Raw genomic sequence first — 20,474 nt, forward strand, 5'->3', positions numbered from 1 at the left:
AGAGCTGGAGTAGATACAAGTTAATTAGGTTGGGCACAGGCCCTATCCCACATACAGCTCAAAGTCTAAGTGGAAGAGAGAACAGGTATTGAACCCCAAATTTACAGATTAAGAAATTAAGAAACAGACAAACTAAGTGACTTGCCTAATATCACAGAACAGAGAAGTGGCAGGGCTGGCATTAGAACCCAGGTCCTTTGACTCCCAGGCCCATGCTCTAACAGCTGGATAATGCTGCTCCTCTGATTCTTGCTACTTTTAATCAATCATATTTATTAAGTGATTTCTTTGTGCAGAGCACTGTATATGGAGCTTGGGAGAGTGCAATATAACAGAGTTAATAGACAAGTTCTTTATCGCAACTAAATCCCCTTTCCCTGTTTCTCTCCTTTAATGTTTCCCAATCAATCAGTAGTATTTATTGAACACTTACATTGTGTGAAGCACCATAGTAATCATTTGGAGGAATTCAGAAGAATTAGTAGACATGGTCTCTGCCTTCAAGAAGCTTACAATAGAGTTAAGGAGAAAGAGCTATGTAGTCTAGTGGAAAGAGCATGGACCTGGGAGTTGGAGAACCTGGGTTCTAATTCCAACTCTGCCATGTACCTGCTGTGTGACCTTGAGTTAATTACTTAACTTCTCTGTGCCCCAGTTCCCTCATCTGCAAAATGGGGATTTAATGCCTGTTCTCCCTCACACGCAACTGATTATCTTGTATCTACCCCAGCGCTTAATATAGTCCTTGACACATAGTAAGCGTTTAACACATGCCACAATTATGATTATAACTAATAGTGAAAGGAATAAGAAGTGCGAATCTGTGCAAGAAAAAAAAACTGCTGAATGTGGAGGATCTGATTTTATACCAAACTATTAAAATAGATGAAGCCAATTTATTTTGCAGTCAATTGATTGGAAGCAGAACCCACAAAAGAGTGTGGTAGAGGATAACCAGAATTTGGTTGAGAAAAAGCAAATCAGAAAATGAAACAATAGAATGGGAATGTATATGCAATCAAATTACAAAAATCAAGTAGGATTTATTAGCAACAGCAGAGTGTCTGTTTTACGCAAAGCACTATCTTAGTAGTGGGAGTAGCATTTAATGAGCACCCACTTAAATGAGTATTCACCTGGTGCATTGTAATAATAATAATAATAATAATGGTACTTAACTGCTTACTAAGTGCCAGGCACTGTACTAAGTGCTGGAGGGGATCCGAGCAAATCGGGTCAGACACAGTTCCTGTCCCACATGGGATACAGTCTCAATCTCCATTTTCCAGATGAGGTAACTGAGGCTCAGAGAAGTGAAGTGACTTGCCCAAGGTCACACAGCAGACAAGTGTAGGAGCCAGGTTTAGAACCCATGACCTTCTGACTCCCAGCCCCGTGGTCTATCCTCTACACCATGCTGCTTCTAAAGGGTTGAAAAGTAGAGAATTAGGAAGTGACCCGCTTTCTGCCTAGAAGAAATTTTCACTCTAACAAAGGTGACAAAAATACTGAGGACCTACTGAGCCAGCAGAGCACTGTACTAAGGTATTGCTGTGTCCAGAGAACTCTTTGTTCTAACTGGATTCAGAGCACTTTACTAGGCACTGGGAGCATAGAATAAAAATAGAAGACATAGGCCTTACAATCAAAGAGCTTGCATTCTAAGGGTGGAGTGATGATTTACATTTGGAAAGACTGTCCCTGCTGCAAAGGAAAGATTTATTTTATATTAATTTGTGATAGAGAGAATACAGGATCCAAAAAGTGTTGATCAATATTTATAAAATGAAGGAAGTGAATAATCAAAACCAGATTGCGAAATAGTATAAATGTAGTGCTATTTGAAACTGAAGTTGACCTAATGCTAGTCAAAAGTGCTTCAGGAGATGTTACATCATAGAAGAAAGATTTACAACAAGTTCCAGTTTAGCCAGAAAGTCTGTGGATGGACTGGATTCAGATCATACACTAGAAATCATATTCCTTTAAAGTATTCCCATAATATACAACTGCAATTTATAGATAAATTGGATGATATCTTTAGATTATTCCATGCTCAATATTGGGAGGTTACGAGTATTGTTATATGAATGAAATGGCACCAGGATCTGTTGAGGTTGAAATAGTAAAGGAAGCATATGGACCTGCAGAATTGTATTGTATTGAAGAGAATACAAAGGTAAACTTGTATGCAAAGAGAGAAAGGGAAATAGTTCTGGAACTGCAAAAGGAGCTAATCCAGCTGGCAGATGAGGTTGACTTTGTGAAGTGAAGGAAAGCCTAAAGGAAAAAAACACAGCATTTGCCATCACCACTATAAAATATCAGGTGGGACTTTGGAAAAACAAAGTAGAGGTAAGATGAACAAGTATAGCCCTCTTTCAGCTGAAACTCAGCTGAAGATTTGAAGAATGATGAGCTTATCAAGTAACACCATAAGGAGTCACTTGATCAGTGGTACTTGAGTGTTTTCTCTGTGCTGAGCACCTTATTAAGAGCTGGGGAGAGTAAAATACAACAGGGTTGGTGGACATGTTTTCTGCCTATAAGGAGCGAACAGTCTAGCAGGAGGGGGATGGATGTTAAATTATAGCTATGTACAGAAGTTATGTAGAATGAATACATGGTGCTTAAAGGGTACAGATCCAAGTGGATAGGATGACACAGAGGGAGTAGGGGAAATGAGAGCTTACCTCTTGGAGAAGATGTGATTTTATTAAGTCTTTGAAGGTGGGGAGAGTGGTGGTCTTTTGGACTTGAAGGAGGAGGGACTTCCAGACCAGAGGGAGGTTGTGGATGAGGAGTTAGTGGCTAGATAGATGAGACTGAGGTACAGTGGGTAGGTTGGTGGCAGAGGAGTTAAATGTGTGGGCTGGGTTGTAGTAGGAGGGGTAAGAACATCAATTGGAGTGACATGGCAGTCTGAAGGATTAATTGGAATCGTTTAAAGTATTTAACACACATATTAACATTTGACTCTAAAATATGTCCATATTTAAGGTGGCCTGGTGAGTTTTTCTGACCATCTGCAAGGGCGAAAATTTTACAGGATGGAGTTGGTCATACATAGGGTCCTGTAAGCAGCCCTGGTTTTTTTGAACACATTGGTCATCCTTGGCGAAATTGTGACCATGACTTGACATGGCTCTCTGGCCTGTGGCTGTACACCTCAATAATAAGAATAATGATGATGATAATAGTAATTGTTAAGCACTTATTATGTGTCAAGCCCTGTATTAAGTGCTGGGGTATGTACAGGTAGACTGTCCAGCTCAGTCTAACCCTGAGTGTTTTAATTTGTTTTCAATTCCAGTGAGTCCATCCCAGAGGAAACCCTGAAGAAAGCAAAGGAGATTGGGTTCTCGGATAAGCAGATTGCAAAATGCCTTGGATTGACAGAGGCCCAGACCCGGGAGCTGAGGTTGAAGAAGAACATTCACCCTTGGGTCAAACAGGTAAAGCATAGAATCCCAGAGACCTATGGAACAATGAAAGCAATAGTCTCAATAGGTTATTTTTCCCAGAATTCTCTGATAATAATGATATTTAAGCACATACTATATGCTAAGCACTGGGGTAGATATAAGATTTTTAGGTTGGACACAGTCCCTGGCTCACATGGGGCTCATAGTCAAAGAAGGAGGGAGAGTAGGTAGTGAATCCCCTTTGTATGAATGAGGAAATGAGGCCCAGAGAAGTTATATGACTTGCCCAAAATCACACCACAGGCAAGTGGCAGGGCTGGGATTAGAACTCGAGTCTCCTGACAACCCAGCCCTCAGCCGTTTCACCACGTTGAAACAATGGTAGAACCATGCTGAACCAATGTGGAAAATGTTCAATTTTTGTGACTCTACCTTTCTCAACAAAACACTCTATTCTTAATGAAAAATGCAGTTTGCAGTGTTTTCACATGCAAGAAACAGCTCTACTGTTAGATAGTAACAATGCTTTATTTCAGGTCTTCCATTCCTTGGAGTACTTTTGGAATTGGTTTTGATAGTTCTGGGGGATAATTGCTCCTAGGATATTATAACCACCGCACAGGACCTCGGTAGTCAGGCTGTGGAGATTTTTATATTTAAGATTCCCATAAAATGCTACCAGGTTATATTAATAACGTAGCCATGTTAAGATCAAGAACAGTGACATGACCAGTGAAGGGTCGAAGAAATCCAGGTATCTGTCGATGGTCATCAAACCGAGGACTTCGACTCATCATTAAGGGAACTCTATGTCCCCATGATCTCAGCATGGCACTGAGGTGTACAAGACTGCTCCACTCTCATCATTCCTTCATCTTGCAGAAATGGCAATAAGGATCCAGTGACCTCCTGTGCCTGATGGTCCACCATGAAAGTTGAGGTTCATCAATGCATCTAAACCATTAAAAGTAGAAAAGTCCCTGGATCTGATGGCAAAGGCCTATCTAAACTACAAGCTGAGCAAGGGACAGTCTGGGATGTCATTTTCTTAGGCATGCCACAAAATGTATCCTGTCCAATCAGTCCGTCAGTGGTATTTATTAAGTGCTCACTGAGGTGCAGAGCACTGTAGTGCCACTAACTGGACAGGAGTCTGTTTCACTAGAAGACAGACCAGCCAAGTGTGTGGCTATCAGAGGAGAGATTCTCAAGTACGAGTTTCAGGATCAAAATCAGGATGTCAAGAGGTTGATTTGAAAGCAACACAACCCATGTCTGTCCATCCACGAGTGACTTTTACATGTGTACAGGGAAGCATGAATTGTTTGTCCTGCACTGGTCTCTTCAGGGACATTTCTAAGGATGGATAGGACAGGATAGTAGTGTCCTCCTCAAGTAGTAAGCTGCACTCTGCCCGTGTGTGTGTGTATGTATGACTCAGACACCTGCCCCACTCTCTTCATTCTATTTAGTCTCCATATTGTAGTTTCCAAATGGAGGCCTAACAGAAGATTTACAACCACTCAAATCTTGTACATCCTGCTTTAGCCAGAGGAGATGAGTCTGGTTGGTGAACCATTGATTTGAGTCATCTGGCCTGGCCTTGACATGCTGCTACTTCTCATATTTCTGTGACAGCTTGGACCAATATTGATGGTCTGCTTGCAGTGACCTCATGGCTCTGGTCCAGTTGCAATATCATTGTGAATTCAAATGTGTGTTGGTGTGAGTGTTTAACGATGAAGGGATTATCAGTATGATTCTTATGCATCTCCTCCTGCTGTGGAAAGCAATGGGTGTCAGCTACCTGTTTCCATTTTTATGGGAGCAAGGTGGAAACACTAAAGAGACATCAGTGGGAAGTATTTGAAAGTGAAGTGTCTGAAGCAGGAAAGAACCAATTGTCTTACTTGCATGTCTTCTCTATCTTTTCAGATTGACACTTTAGCAGCTGAGTACCCATCTGTAACCAACTACCTCTACGTCACTTACAACGGTCAGGTGGGTATGGCCTGAATGTCTGACTTAGGTGATGATGGGGTTTGGACAGTGAACAATTTGGGGTGATGGACCCCCCCCCCCCGATCATTCAATAAATAGTATTTAATGTGTATACTCTGTGCAGAGCACTATTCTAAGTGGAAAGAGCAATGGAGTTAATAGACATAATAATAATGATAATTATGGTATTTAAGTGATTACTATGTTCCAGGCACTGTACTAAGCACTGGGGTAGATACAAGCAAATAGGTTGGACATGGTCCTTGTCCCACATGATGAAGATTATGATATTTGTTAAGCGCTTACTTGTGCCAAGCGCTGTTTTAAGCACTGGGGTAGATACAAGGTAATCAGGTTGTCCCACATGAGCCTCACAGTCTTAATCCCCATTTTACAGATGAGGTAACTGAGGCACAGGGAAGTGAAGTGGCTTGCCCAGGTTTACACAGAGGACAAGTGCCGGGGCCGGGATTAGAAACTATGTCCTCTGACTCCCAAGCCCATGCTCTTGCCACTGTGGCACACTGCTTCTCTAGGGCTCATAGTCTTATTCCCTATTTTACAGATGAGGTAACTGAGGCACAGAGAAGTGAAGTGACTTGCCTAAGGTCACTCAGCAGACAAGTGGCAGAGCCAGGATTCTGACTTCCAGTCCTGTGCTCTATCCAGTATGCCATGCATGCTGATCCCTGCCCTTAAAGAGTTTTCAATCTAAAGGGAAAGATAGACTGTAAAATAATTTATACATGAAGCAACAGAGTACATGAGATATGTACGTGAGGACTGTACATGAAGCAACAGAGTACATGAGATATGTACATGAGGACTGTGGTGGGGAGAGGGTGGGGGGTTTGTAAGTGCTCAGGGGGTGAGGACTCAAGAGCATGGGTGGTAAAAGTGGGTGGAGAATAACAGGGTGAGGTGAGAGATTAACTGGAGAAGGCTTCCTGAAGGAAATGAGATTTTAGTAGACTTTGAAGTTGGGGAGCTATCTAAACATGAGATCCTAAACTGCAAGTGAAAATGTCCATCAGACCCTGGCCACATAAATACAGGCTTTGTAAACAGAACCCTGGACCCAGATGCCCTGATCTCTAGTGGGGTGAACTAACAGTGCTTGGCACATAGTAAGCACTTAACAACTACCATTATTATTATTAATAGTCATTTCTGGCCACTTCCCTCCCCCGGGCAGGATCAGAACAGAGGCTTAACTTTCACCCAGATTCTCCTGAAAAAAGCACCTCAGGACAGCTTTACTGGTGAAGAGAATGAACTAAATGATATTTCTGGTCACTAAGATATAAGATGGGGAGTCAAAGGTTCTTATGGGCGGCACTTCAGTGGAAGTACTCAAGTCTATCAGTGCTTGGACTGTTTTCACTGACATTCCTCTTCAAACTAGTTCTCTGCTTTGAAGTCTTATCAATCAAATGATCAATCCATTGTATTTATTCAGCACCTACTGTGTGCAGAATCTCAGTTTGAGAATAAAGTCCAGCTCTCCTGCAGTCACACTGGCAAGTTAATTTACAGATTAAACTCCATCCAGAACAACATGAAAGAGGACTGTTTCCCTTGCACCCAGAGCCTCACAAGGAATTTCTTCAAAATTTCAAGTACATCCCTGGTTATAATAATAATAATAATAATATTATATGAGTGCTTATTATTTGCCAAGCCCTGAATTAAGTGCTGGGGTAGATACAAAATAATTAGATTGGACACAGTCCCTGTCCCACATGTGGCTCACAGTCTAGTGGGGAGGGAGAAAAGGAGAAAAGAAATCCTCATTTTATAGATGAGAAAACTGAACCACAGTTAACTTAAGTGACTTCCCTAAAGTCACACAGCAGGTAGGTGGCAGAGTTGGGATTAGAACCATGTCCTCTCACTTCCTGGCCTGAGGTCTTTTCACTAAGCGATGGGACTCTAGTTTCTTACAGCTTCTCTTCTTTTTAGGAGCATGATATAAATTTTGATGACCATGGAATGATGGTACTGGGCTGTGGACCATACCACATAGGTACGTTTTATCCTTCTCTGTCATCATCAAAAAGGTGCCAAACCCTTGTTTTTCCAGGAGCTCTTCTCAGAAAGGGTATCTACATGGACTCTGGCTTGCTTTCTCATTCAGCTCTGCCATCTAACCACAAATTCTCCATGCAGGCTCAATCCAGACCCCACGCAAAGGTGCAAGCAGGGTCTTCTTAACAAATTTTTGCATGGAATTCTGTGATATGTCATCTAGAACAGGAAGGCTAGGTTATTTTTCACCCCTTGTTAGGTAAAGCAATTAATTATCAGGTGCTTACTGTGTGCTTGGTAGAGAACAATGCAGTAAAGTTGAGAGAAATGTTCCCTGCCCACAAGGAGGTCACATTCTAGTGGGAAATGAAGATCCAGAGTTGTTGCCCTTACAAGGCAACAACTGTTGGATGTGAAATGGTTTTACTGTGGGGATGGGTGTCTCTATTTTGTCTGTCAAAAATACACTTCCTCCTGATCGCTGGCACCAGGAGGAATGACATAGTGTTGTCTTTTAAACATTAAGGGGAAGTGGAATTTTAACTGTCTTCACTTCTGTCTCTTGCTCTCCCCCTCCATTTTCCATATTTACTTCTGGGGTTCCCACAGGATTCTTCCTGAAACGAAATGCTATTATCCAGCATGGGTCTGCCAGAGCCTTTCTCGTGTGTGACAATACAAAGGCACATGCTATTGGAAGGCCAATCAATCAATCAATCAATTGTATTTTATGAGTGCTTACTATGTGCTTACTAAAGTACTTACTACAACATGGTACTAGGCGCTTGGAAGAGTACAATACAATAGAATTGACAGACATGTTCCCTGCCCATAAGGAATTTACGTAGAGTCTAGAGGGGGAGACAGACATTAATATAAATAAATTATGAATAATTTATAAATGCTGTGGGGCTGAGTCAAGGGTACAAATCCAAGTGCAAGAACAAAGTAGAAGGGAGTGAGAGAGGAGGAAATAAGGGCTTAGGGAAGGCCTCTTGGAGAAGCTGATTTTATGTGGAATGCCCTCCCTCCTCAAATCCACCCATCACTCTTCACCGCTTCAAAGCCCTACTGAAGGCTCATGTTCTCCAAGAGGCCTTCCCATACCAAGCCATCTTTTTCCTCAGCTCTCCCTCTTCTCCCTGTCACCCTGACTCACTCTCTTTCCTCTATCCGCCTTCCCTGCCCCACAGCACTTATGTATATATGTACATATCTATAATTCTATTTATAGTGATGCTTTTTTTACTTGTTCTGATGTCTGTCTCCCCCCTGACTTCTAGACTGTAAACCCGGTATGGGCAGGGATAGTCTCTCTCTGTTACTGAATCGTATTTTCCAAGTGCTTAGTAAAGTGCTCTGCACACAGTAAATGCTCAATAAATATGATTGAATGAATTGAATGAATAAATTAATGATTAAGGCTTTGACATTCATACTTCTTTATATGGAGTGCTGTTTTTTAAGGGAGGAAATAACCTTGTTTCTCTAGCTAATTCAATATTGCATATTTTCCATTTTTTCATGATCCTAAATAGTGTATTTCGCTGCTTTGAAAATGTTGCTTCTAGCCTAATCAGAAATGAATACATGGGTCTTCTAGCAAAAGTGCCCTAAGCATTGGTTCTCCTCGCCCCTCACAAAAACTCCTCACTGTTGGCTTCAAAGCTCTCCATCACCTTGCCCCTTTTCTTACCTCACCTCCCTTCTCTCCTTCTACATCCCAGCCTGCACATTCCACTCCTCTGGTGCTAACCTTTTCACTGTGCCTCGTTCTTGCCTGTCCTGCCATCGACCCCCTGCCCCACATCCTACTCCTGGCCCGGAATGCTCTCCCTCCTAAAATCTGCCAAACTAGCAAACTTCCCCCCTTCAAAGCTCTACTGAAATTTCACCTCCTCCTTGAGGCCTGCCCACACTAAACCCCCTTTTTCTCTGCTCCCCCTCCCCATTGCCCCGACCCGTTCCCTTTGCTTTACCCCCCACCCCACAGCATTATGTATATATGTACATATAATTATAATTCTATTTTTATTAATGATGTGCATATATCTATAATTCTATTTATTTATAATGATGCTATTGATGTCTGTTTACTTGTTTTGATGTCTGCCTCCCCCCTTCTAGACTGTGAGCCCGTTGTGGGCAGGGTTTGTCTCTCTTTGTTGCTAAATTGTACTTCCCAAATGCTTAGTACAGTGCTCTGCACACAGTAAGCACTCAATAAATATGATTGAATGCATGAATTCTTCAGAAGGCCACATCTGGTGAACTTTGATGCACCACCAATAATGTCATCTTTGAAAGCAAGCACACACCACCCCCTGCCATGTCTACAGTTTGCTTTTTCCAGATTTGCTCTTATGTGCTCAAATTTGCACTTATTTGGCAAAGTCTCTAAGCCAACCATCAGTCAGAAACAGAGTTAGTTCTGGTTGATTTTTGTGCAGTGTTGTTTGGTAAAAAATGATGGTATCTGTTAAGCACTTACTATGTGCCAAGCAGTGTTCTAAGTACTGACTGCATGACTCAGTTTGCCCATCTGAAAATGGGAGTAGAACCTATACCACCAAGCTTCCAGGGTTGTTAGGGTTAATTGGGGCATATTTATCTTTGGGGGAAAAGGGTCTAAAATGAGATTGTAAACCCCTGAGATAGCTTCCATGAATGCTGATAATACTGTTCCTGTGCCCAGGGCTCTTGGCCTGGGAGGAAAAGGGACAGTCTTTAATTTGCAAAGATCTTCCTCCACAGATTTACAAGGCTTGGGGAGAAGTGTCAACTCCACCAGTGCTCAGTTTTAAGTCAGTACGCTGAAACACAGACACAAGGATGCATGGTACCACCTGTGGGGTATGGCCAGAGAGAGGCTGGACACAAACAGCCAATTATTACTATTATTAGTAATAATGATAATCTAGTATTAAGTGCTCACTTTGTGCCACCCACTGTTCTAAACTCTGGGGTGGATACAAGAAAATTGGGTTGGACACAGTCCCTATCCCACAGGGCTCACAGTTTCAATATCCATTTTACAGGGGAGGTAACTGAGGCCCAGAGAAATGAAGTGATTTATCCAAGGTCACACAGCAGACAAGTGGTGAAGTGGGATTAGAACTCAGGCCCTTCTGACTCCTAGGCCCGTTCTCTATTCGCTAGGCCATGCTGCTTCTCTAGTTCTGTGGAGATCATGGCATCGCTGCCCTGTGTCCCCCCAGTGTCTCCTTGGTGTGGCCCAAAGAATCAGGATGCACTGGAGGCCTGCAGGGTTGACAGTTGAGAGCAGCTACTGTCCAAGATATAAAATCATCTCCTCTAGAAGCCAGTGCCTACCTGCTTCAAAGGGAGAATAATGGAGATTGGTTTTCCATCCAGGATTCCCCATAGGGTTTCTGGCTAAGGAAACCTCATAGGGAGAGTTGAGATCATCATCCTTCACTTCTGTGAGAAATTTCATTCTGCTAGACTGAAGGTTAATAACCACTCTTATTTGCCAAGTGCTAAAATGTGCCAAGCACTGTTCTAAGTGCTGGGATAGATACTAGATAATCAGTTTAGAACAGTCTCTGTCCCACGTAGGGCTAACACTCTAATGGGGAGGAAGAGCAGGTATTTAATCCCCACTTTAAAGGTGAGGAAACCAGGGCACTGAGAAGTTGTCTTGCCCGTGGTCACCCAGAAAACAAGACCTATGCTCTTCCCATTAGGTTGCACTGCTTTCCAAGGTTCCTTGAGAGATGTCATTGACCCCAATACTTCCCCCTTGCCTTTTGCCATTCTCTGTGTCTCTGCAGGCAGCAGTGTGGAGTTTGATTGGTGTGCTGTCTCCAGCATCCGCACACTGCGCCAACTGGGCAAGAAGACTGTGGTGGTGAACTGCAATCCAGAGACTGTGAGCACTGACTTTGATGAATGTGACAAACTCTACTTTGAGGAGCTGTCGCTGGAGAGGATCCTGGACATCTACCACCAAGAGGTATGGGATGGAAGGACACGCGGGGTGTATGGGGAGGGGATGGCTCTTGCACCTCTCTGGAATACAGTGTTACCACAGAGACATCCCCGTGCTCAGCCCCACCGTCCGAGCCAAAACTAAAATGCATCCTGGCATAAGCTCTTCCCAGGGGCTTTTTTCAAAGTTGTTTCTTTTAGGGATAGTTGATATGGTATTTTGGACAGGACCGTTGGACCAAACCAGGCCTCTGGGAGCCCATGGAAGTTTGGTATTGACTGTATCACAGCGCTAGACCTTGTGGAATATTTAGGAGAGGGTTTTGTTGGAGATTAGGTGGTTGTTGCTCAGATGGCTGGTTCTAAACAGTCCTCTAGGAGGAGATGGACAGGGAATCAGAAAAAGGCCACTTCAAGAGCACAACCAGACAGGGGCCTCTTCTAGAGCAGTAGCTGGAGAGGGGCCTTTTCCAGGTAGGGACTCTCTATGCTGATTCTCATCTGAATGTTCTATACTTGCCAAGGTGATCTCGTATGCAGCATTTATAGTTCAGGAGTTAAGGTAGCTCTGCTGGATGAATTCCCCTCTTGAAAATAAAGAAGCAGAATTAAAAATCCATAAAATCCTGAGAAGTAGATTTATTTGCAGCCTAAAACCTGAGATCTTATTCCATCTCATTGGACCTACCCCCTGCCAGGCTCCATCATCCACGCTCCTTGACAAGTCAAGAGGATGAGCCTAGTGGAATGATGTGGAATTTGCCCAGGTAACTGCCATCAAAAACCAACTTCTCAGAGGTGTTTCAGCCCCATTTTGTCAATGCTTACATTGAATACGGCATTGAAAATGGCTCTTGTAATGCAACGGCATGGATTACATGGATCCCACACATTAATTAGCGTAACACAAAGCTCATTAGGATATAAATACCTTCAAACTCAAAGATAGGAGACTTGGGTTAGCTAATTAAATGCATTCTTAATGAGTTGATTACAATTTAAAGCATAAATTATAGTTATCGTAAAACATGATAATTCTCACTGTAGAGACCTGTTGTAAATAATTGAATTTCACAAATTATAGAGAGTGCGAACAAATGGAATTGGAAAATAAGGTTCAGTGCAAGTTCATCTCAAGCATGCAAGTCAGTTGATGATAATAAAAACTTCTTGGCCTGTCTTAGTGGGATGTATGCTTAAATACTAAGGCTCTCAGCCAATACAATAAGGGCTAAACCTCCTACTGGATATTAGGGTCCAAAAGATAGGCACCAGACCTGAAGGGGAACTGATGATGCTTCACTTCTTGTTTCTTATCCGCTTGGCCTGTGTTCTGTCTATGGGGGAGTCTTGCTTGAATTGACAACAGGCTTGCACAGGTTGGCATCCTTTGAATTGCTTATGTGAGGAGTAATGAAAAGGGTGTGGAAGGTAGTATATGTGGGACTTTGTGGGGGGATAAAATAATGATGATATTTATTAAACACTTGACATATATATTACATTAGTATGACACTAGTCACTGGAGTAGATGAGATAGTGAGATCAGACTTAGTCTGTGTCTCTTATCAGGCTCACTGACTGAGGGAATAAGAATAGGTACTTTATCCCCATTTCAAGTCAAGGAAATTTAGGCCCACAGATATTGAAAAGTTACATATCAAGCAATTGGCAGAGCTGACACTAGAACTCAGATCTCCTGATTTTCAACTCTGCTCTTTTCGGGTTTCTCGAGTTTTGAGTGGGTGGCTGTGTTTTTGTAACAGATTGGAGACCCAACTGTAGGTCAGTGTGTAGTGCCTTTGGGAAATACTTTTTAACTGGGAGATTTGTGAACCAGTAGGGTGTGAATCAGTAGGAAATCAAAACGTGAAAAATGGCCAGATTATATGTCACTGGGCCAACATCAGAGAACTTCAATTAGGTCTTTTGCACTAATCTACCTCAGGATACCCATTTTAAAATTCTGCTGGAATATTTATTTTGTGTTTACTTCAGAAAGCCATATCTCTCTCTCTCTCCCCCTCCTCGCCACCCCCTTTCATCTTCTCTTTACTCCCAAGCCCTTTTCAGCAACTTTAATACCTCTGAAGCTGCTCAAACAGTAGGAAAGATATTTAAGGATAATTTTAAAGGTGTGAAGTCTTTTCTGGATTAAAAAAATGAGATGATAATCAAAAGGAAGGTTTTTATGGTATTTAAGTGTTTACTTTGTGTCAGGCACTATTCTAAGTGCCACGGTGGGTAAAGTTAAGTCACAGTCCCTATCCCACATGGGGCTCTCAGTCTAAGGATCTATCATAAAGCACTATTATATAATAAATAATTGTGGTATTTAAGCACTTACTATATCTATGTGCCTTACCTAACACTGGGGTACATAGAATATAACTGGATCAGACACAATCTCTGATTCACATGGGGCTCTCTGTGTAAGCAGAAGGGAGAACAAATCTTTAATTCCCTTTTTATAGAAGAGGAAGCTGAGGCACAGGATAAACTCAGTGACTTGTCCAAGGTGACATTGCAAGAAAGTGGCAAAGTCAGGATTAGAATCCAGGTCCCCAATTCCCAGTCCTGTGTGTTTTCCACTAGGTCATTCTCCCTCTTTTTGTAAATAGTGATTCTATTTAATAATGCTTCCTTTTAATAGAGGTATACATTCATTCATTCAATCGTATTTATTGAGCGCTTACTATGTGCAGAGCACTGTACTAAGCACTTGAAAAGTATAATTTGGCAACAAATAGAGATAAACCCTATCCAAGAATGGGCTCACAGTCTAGAAATGGACTCATACATATGTATGTATATTTACTTTTTGGAATAAAAGCATTCCTCATTTTGAAGTAGTTGTTCACATACTGTAAAAAAAATGTATGAATGTCCATTGTTTTCAGTTGTAATGCTACACAGTGGTATTTCTTGTTCAATTCTCAGAATGTGTCTGTAATGCAATTTATTTGCTCAGAGAGATTCCAGTATTTGGTTTTATCCATTACAAAATTGGTACACCTGAAATCAAGCTGAAGCAATGCTTGGTTCCACATTTTCTGCTGCGACACAGAAACAGCTGTTTAAAATGCACAAGTCTAAACTCAGGAGAAGAGCCCAAGGCCTGGTTTCTGGCTAGCTTACACTCTTTTTGTTTCCTTTAATTATGAATTGTTGTACCGTGATCTGGATACTGGGGTTTAGAGGAGTGTGATTTTCTAGTTTCCTTCAAACTTTCATTACTGTATTCCCCATACCAGAATGATCCTCTCCACATCTTCCCTGCCACTCTACCTCAACCATCTCATCTGCTCCCTTAAAACCAAGGGATGTCTCCTATTCACCAGATTGAGTCCCTTTCCCTCTTCTCCAAGATCCTCATCCAGACTCACCAGTCTTTCTCACTTGCTCCTCTCCCCTTCTGCCAGCCTTGAGACTGAAGCTGAATCCTCACGTTCTCTCTTGTCCGCTTCTCTGCCCATTGCCTCACCTGCCCCCTGTTTCCAGAGACCAAAACATCATGTTTTCAAACTCAGCACCCCCACCCCTAACACTCAAACTTGTACCCAGTGTCCATTAGCTTGTTTTTCCTTCCATCAGCATGTCAGTGACTATGGTATGAGATATTTATACAGAGATAAGCCGGGGGTGCATTGTTGGACACTTTTCTATCTAGGCTCCTGGAGAGCAGAACCTGAGCCTGATCATCTGCTTTCTGAAGCATCTAAGCAAACACAGTGCACCCGTGAATGCTTAATACTATTTGCTTTTGGAAAAAGGAGATTTAAATATTATTAGCTTAAACATTTGGGAGCAAAGCAAATTAAGCAGCATTGCTTCCCAGCAGGAAACAGTTGCTCTGTTCCAACAAACCACCCCGCACAACCTCCAACTACTAGTCGATGACTTTCTTTTTCAGGCTTGCAGTGGCTGCATCATTTCTGTTGGAGGGCAGATTCCAAACAACCTGGCGGTGCCACTTTACAAGAACAGTGTGAATATCATGGGCACTAGTCCACTCCAGATCGACCGTGCCGAGGACCGCTCTATCTTCTCAGCTGTTTTAGATGAACTGAAAATTGATCAAGCTCCTTGGAAGGCTGTTAATACTTTGGTAAGAACACAAACAGCAGCAATTAGATATTTCTAAATATTCTCCATCCAGGAGTGCATCTTGAAGACGCCATCGTCATTATTATTAATGGTATTTATTGAGCATTTATGTACAGAGCACGGTAGTAAGTGCTTTGGAGAGTACAGTGCAACAGTGTTGGCAGATGTGTTCCCTGCCCACAGAGAGCTTACGGTCTAAAGGGATAATATGCTTAGAGCTACATGGTGATGTGGATTAATAGACTGTTAATAGTCATTTCTCTGGTGGCTATTAGACATTCAGTGCTGCAGGAAATGAAATGGATAACTCAGAGTGTAGAAATCAGCTTTTCTTCACTCTAGGGCACCATCATTAAAAATTTCATAATTTATTGGATGGACTATCTGATCCCAAGAGATTCAATAAATTGGGAATTCAAGTGGAATTTTAACTAATGCTTTGTTGACAGATGGGAGAATGCTAGATGGTCACCATTTTGTCTTTCCTTATTCCACCATTTAGAAAGAAGCTCTTGAATTTGCTAAGTCTGTGGGCTACCCTTGCCTGCTGAGACCGTCCTACGTCTTGAGGTAATATTGGGTTGTCAGGAGGAATTGGGTTGCATGTGATGATGATAAAGCCTCTCGCTTATCCCTGAGATGTCAAGATTGAGAATCCGCATGAAGGAATCAATTATAGAACTGGTGGTTGGCATGGAATCTCACTCTCTCGACCTGGTCAGCTGTGGTCTTGCTGGAGCAGGCCTTGCAACAAGCAAGAAGTCAGGCAGGGGTGCAGCCAATTGCAAAGTGGACACAAACGTTTTTGTCATGCTCAGGGAACTGTAACCTGATGCCAATGTGGTCCTGAAGTGGCCGAATCTGTCTGGTAGTTGCCAGGATAATTGACTTGGTAGCCGCTGTTTTCGCTGCCCAAGTTAGCTTGCTATTTTTCTGGATTTCTCTTAGGTCTCTCTGTCTCATGGCTCACTCTGTGATTTTTCAGTCAGAATCCTGCACTCCTGTTGCAGTCATTACCCTACTCGCAGAACTAGGACTAGAAACCAGATTCCTGATTCCCTGAGCTGTTCTCTGTCCACTGGACCGACAGCTGGACAATTTTCTGAAGTCCACTCCTATGAGAGGGGAAGAGAACTGTGTGTGTATGTGTGTTTGTGTTGTGTTTGTATTTGTTAAGCTCTTATTACTTGCCAGAAACTGTACTAATTGCTGGGGTAGATACAAGTTTAACAGGTTGGATACAGTCCCTTCCTATGTAGAGCTCACAGTCTTAATCCCATTTTACAGATGAGGTAATTGAGGCACAGAGAAGTTTAGTGACTTGCCAAAGGTCACCATCGTACAAGGAAAGGGTAGAGCCAGGACTAGAACCCAGGTCCTCCTGCCTCCCAGGCCCTCGCTCTATCCACTGGGCCACACTGCTTCTCTGTGTTGAATGCCGATATCATAAAGCTCTGAAACCAAATGAGAGATTTCTTTATGGGCAACCACACCCCCTCCCAGGTCTCCTCACACAGATTCCAAGCCCTCATATTTATGCAAGTTTCCCTAAGAAAAGTCAGCAGGAAGAGACTTGGTTTCTTTCTCCAGGGTAACCTGGGTGTGTTCTAGCTGATAGGAGGGAGAAGATAGTTTTATTTTGGGGAAGCACAAAAGAAGAAAAAAATTAGAAATATTTTTCTTGCCAGCTTCTGTGTTCCAATATTCAGAAATGACAGCACACATCTGACTATTGTCAGCACCCCCTTAAAGGTACCACTTGTTTGAAATGCTGGATTTGGTTTAGTTCTGAGCTGTGACAGATGTGCTGTTAAGGAGGAGAAAGAGTTTCTGTAGCTGAACTTTGAAAGAAGTTGAATGACTAATGTAGAAGTTGTGAGTTATCACCAGTCATCTTTGTCACTTGTGTAGCACACATCCATTGAATGGTGTTTAATAAGAGAGGCACAATTTGCCTGCCGTGCAGGATTTGCAAGTGTAAATGGAATCTGAGATGAGGTCCTTAAAATAATAAAACATTTCAAATGAGATGGAAAAATGTTTTATTTCAATGAGATTATATATAGTCCATGATTCCATAATGGAAGGATGCTAGTCCTATTGGGAAGCAGAGTACATGAGGATGAAATGAAAAGGAATCATTGTTTAATGCAGCATCCCTAATTTCTGCTACACCAAGCGCATGCTTGATCTTGGCTCCGAAAGCCTGCAGTGATCGGGCATTGGAGAGACTTATCTTCCCCCCCTTAAAAAGAAATATGGAATTTAAGTGCTTACTTTGTGCCAGGCATGATCCTAAGCACTGAGGTCGATACAAGATAATCAGGTTGGACACAGTCCATATCCCACATGTGGCTCACAGTCTGTTCCCATTTCACAGTTGAGGTAACTGAGGCACAGAGAAGTTAAGTGACTCACCCAAGTCACACAGCAGAGAAAGGGCAGAGCTTGGTATTAGAACCTGGGTCCTCTGACTACCAGACCCAGGCTCTTTCCACTAGGCCATGCTGCTGCTTCTTACCTTCCCCATTCCTCTAGCTAGGTCACTTGGCCTCCAAATGACCTGGCACAGTTTGCATTAGATTCTCTTTAAATTTGGAAGCCCTTAGGACAGGAATTGGTGAAACAAAAGAGCATGGCCCAAAGATGACTTCTGTGCTTTTTCAAGGAGATGAGTAAACCAGATGTGCCATTGTTCTTCCTTCCCAGTCATGGTCCAGAATGGGAAGTAATCAATCAGTCAGTTGTATTTCTTGAGCACTTACTATGTGCAGAGTACTGTACTAAGCACTTGGGAGAGTACAACACAGCAATTTAAAAGACACATTTTGATGTAGTAGTATGGCCTAGTGAAAGACTCACGGGCCTGGAAGTCAGAAAGATGTGAGTTCTAATCCTGCTTCTGCCACTTGTCTGCTGCATGACCCTGGGCAAGTCACTTATCTGTGCCTCATTTACCTCATGGGTACTATGGGGATTAAGATTGTGTCCAACCTGATTAGTTCCTATCACAGCCCCTAGTACAGTGCCTGGCAAGTAGTAAGGGCTTAATAAATTCTATGAGAAAACTGAGTGAATGATTTTCCAGTTCAGCGATCCCTGTGAATGGGCCCAAGTCAAAGATAGCTCATGTTTTTTGCCAATATGGGAAAAGTGCTAGTGTTTTCATGGCATTCAGTGGGCACTGTTTGTGGACAGCGAAGGGTGTGAAGAGTTGGTAAGGATGAGTAAACTCCATAGAGAGAACGATCAGAGGCTAGAGGTGCACTCTGAAGGGGCAGGCTTAGACAAATTCAGATCTGAGTTGAATCCTCCCGAAGATTAAGCATCTCCTGGAGTATGTAAAGGAATCACGACCTCCCCCAAAGAACATTGTGAAAAGAAGCTCTGTGGCCTAGTGGAAAGAACATGGAGCTGGAGAGTCAGAGAAACTGGCTTCTAATCCTACCTCTAACACTTGCCCTCTGGGTGATCTTGGGCAAGTCACTGAACTTCTCTATGCCTCCTTTTCCTCATCAGCAAAATGGAGGGTCAATACCCATGTAAGGCAGGGACTATATCTGACTTGATTATCTGTATCTACCCAGTGCTGGGCAGATATTTAAGCATGTAACAAATACTACAATTATCATCATCTGGTGAAAGAGAGGGCTGTAGAGATCTTGTTTCTCTCTTGATTTTTAAGTCAGATCTCATCTGCAATTCTATGCGTCTCTGTCCCTAAGAGAATGGTGACTTACCCTTGAGGCAAGCATGCTCTTTGGAGTCAAGAAGAGAACTAAAAACTGCCATTTCAGACTCTTTAGAAATGCTTCAAGAGCCCTTTAGAGTTTAATATGTCTGGTTTCTGAAGTCTCAGAGAGAACTCAGAACTCACCCCCTTTCTGTTTTGTACAGTGGATCAGCCATGAATGTGGTGTTCTCTGAAGAGGAGATGAAGAAGTTCCTGGCAGAGGCCACCCGTGTTTCCCAGGTATCCACCTTGATCCCCCAAATAGCTTTAGATTTCTCACCCTGATCCCATTTCCAACCCGTTGACTCTTGTCCTTGGCCACTGTTGGGTGTTTCACATCAGAGATTGCACCGGGCCTCTTTCAACGCTTTTGGGATGGTGGTGGCTGGTGAGGCAAAATGAATTGTCATGCAGCTGACCTGAAATCCTCTTCAGCCTCATCAGCGGGCCTGAGTAGTACCTCGTCCTCCCTGGGCTAGGGACCACAGTTCTCTTGCAATGTCAGTCCCACTACCCTGTAGCCAGAAAATCACACTTATGGCTTCAAATCTCCTGGCCTGGACCAGAGATTGGAGTTTGTCAAGTCTGGGCAGAATCCAGTGTCCTGTTCATCAATTTCTGATCTTGGTCATTCCATTAACAGCATTGTAGAAAGGCTCAGGAATTGTTTAATTTCCCCCTACCCAATTCCCTAACTGTGACTCAACAGCCCAGTGGGTTTCTGAGCTACAGACCTTGCTGTGGAAGAAATGAAGGATGCTTTCCAAAGCCAGTTGGGGTAGAAAGCCTACAACCTCCCCACTGTTCCCTGCTTTCCCCAGCTCCTACAGGTGTGGGAAGAGTGCCGTATCAGGGGAGGAGTCAGCAATTGCAACCACTCATGGATCTAGTTTGCCCATCCTGCCACTCAGGCAGGGGCTGAGAGTGGTAGAAGGAGGACAGATGACTACCAGGGTGAATACTGCCTCTCTCTAACTCCCCAAACCAGACCCTGCTCCTGGAGTTCTGGGCATGATGCCTTAAGGGTATAAAGTCCTCTAGACCATAGGTTACTTATGGGCAGGCAATATGACTAACAGCTCTGTTATAATGTCTCAACTCTCCCAAGAGCCTTGTACAGTGCCCTGCACTCAGTAAGTGCTCAATAAATGCAGTTGAATGATATAGGCTTTCCCTTGCAGTCGCTCAGACCCCTGGTTACCTTTATGGGCTATAGTGGTCCCCCTTCC

At 42.9% G+C, this 20,474-nt stretch overlaps 1 protein-coding gene across 1 annotated transcript in view; it reads left to right on the forward strand.

Moving 5' to 3' along the window:
• Positions 1 to 20,474, forward strand: part of CPS1 (carbamoyl-phosphate synthase 1) — a 178,035-nt gene that overhangs the window by 126,713 nt on the left and 30,848 nt on the right. The window contains exons 23-29 of the mRNA XM_029068816.2: positions 3,314 to 3,455; positions 5,361 to 5,426; positions 7,389 to 7,452; positions 11,249 to 11,430; positions 15,319 to 15,513; positions 16,015 to 16,082; positions 19,410 to 19,485. Of these exons, the coding sequence (XP_028924649.1) occupies positions 3,314 to 3,455; positions 5,361 to 5,426; positions 7,389 to 7,452; positions 11,249 to 11,430; positions 15,319 to 15,513; positions 16,015 to 16,082; positions 19,410 to 19,485 (793 nt within the window). The remainder of the gene's footprint in view (positions 1 to 3,313; positions 3,456 to 5,360; positions 5,427 to 7,388; positions 7,453 to 11,248; positions 11,431 to 15,318; positions 15,514 to 16,014; positions 16,083 to 19,409; positions 19,486 to 20,474) is intronic.

This window comes from Ornithorhynchus anatinus, chromosome 7 (assembly GCF_004115215.2).
Source record: "Ornithorhynchus anatinus isolate Pmale09 chromosome 7, mOrnAna1.pri.v4, whole genome shotgun sequence".
Lineage (NCBI taxonomy): Eukaryota > Metazoa > Chordata > Mammalia > Monotremata > Ornithorhynchidae > Ornithorhynchus > Ornithorhynchus anatinus.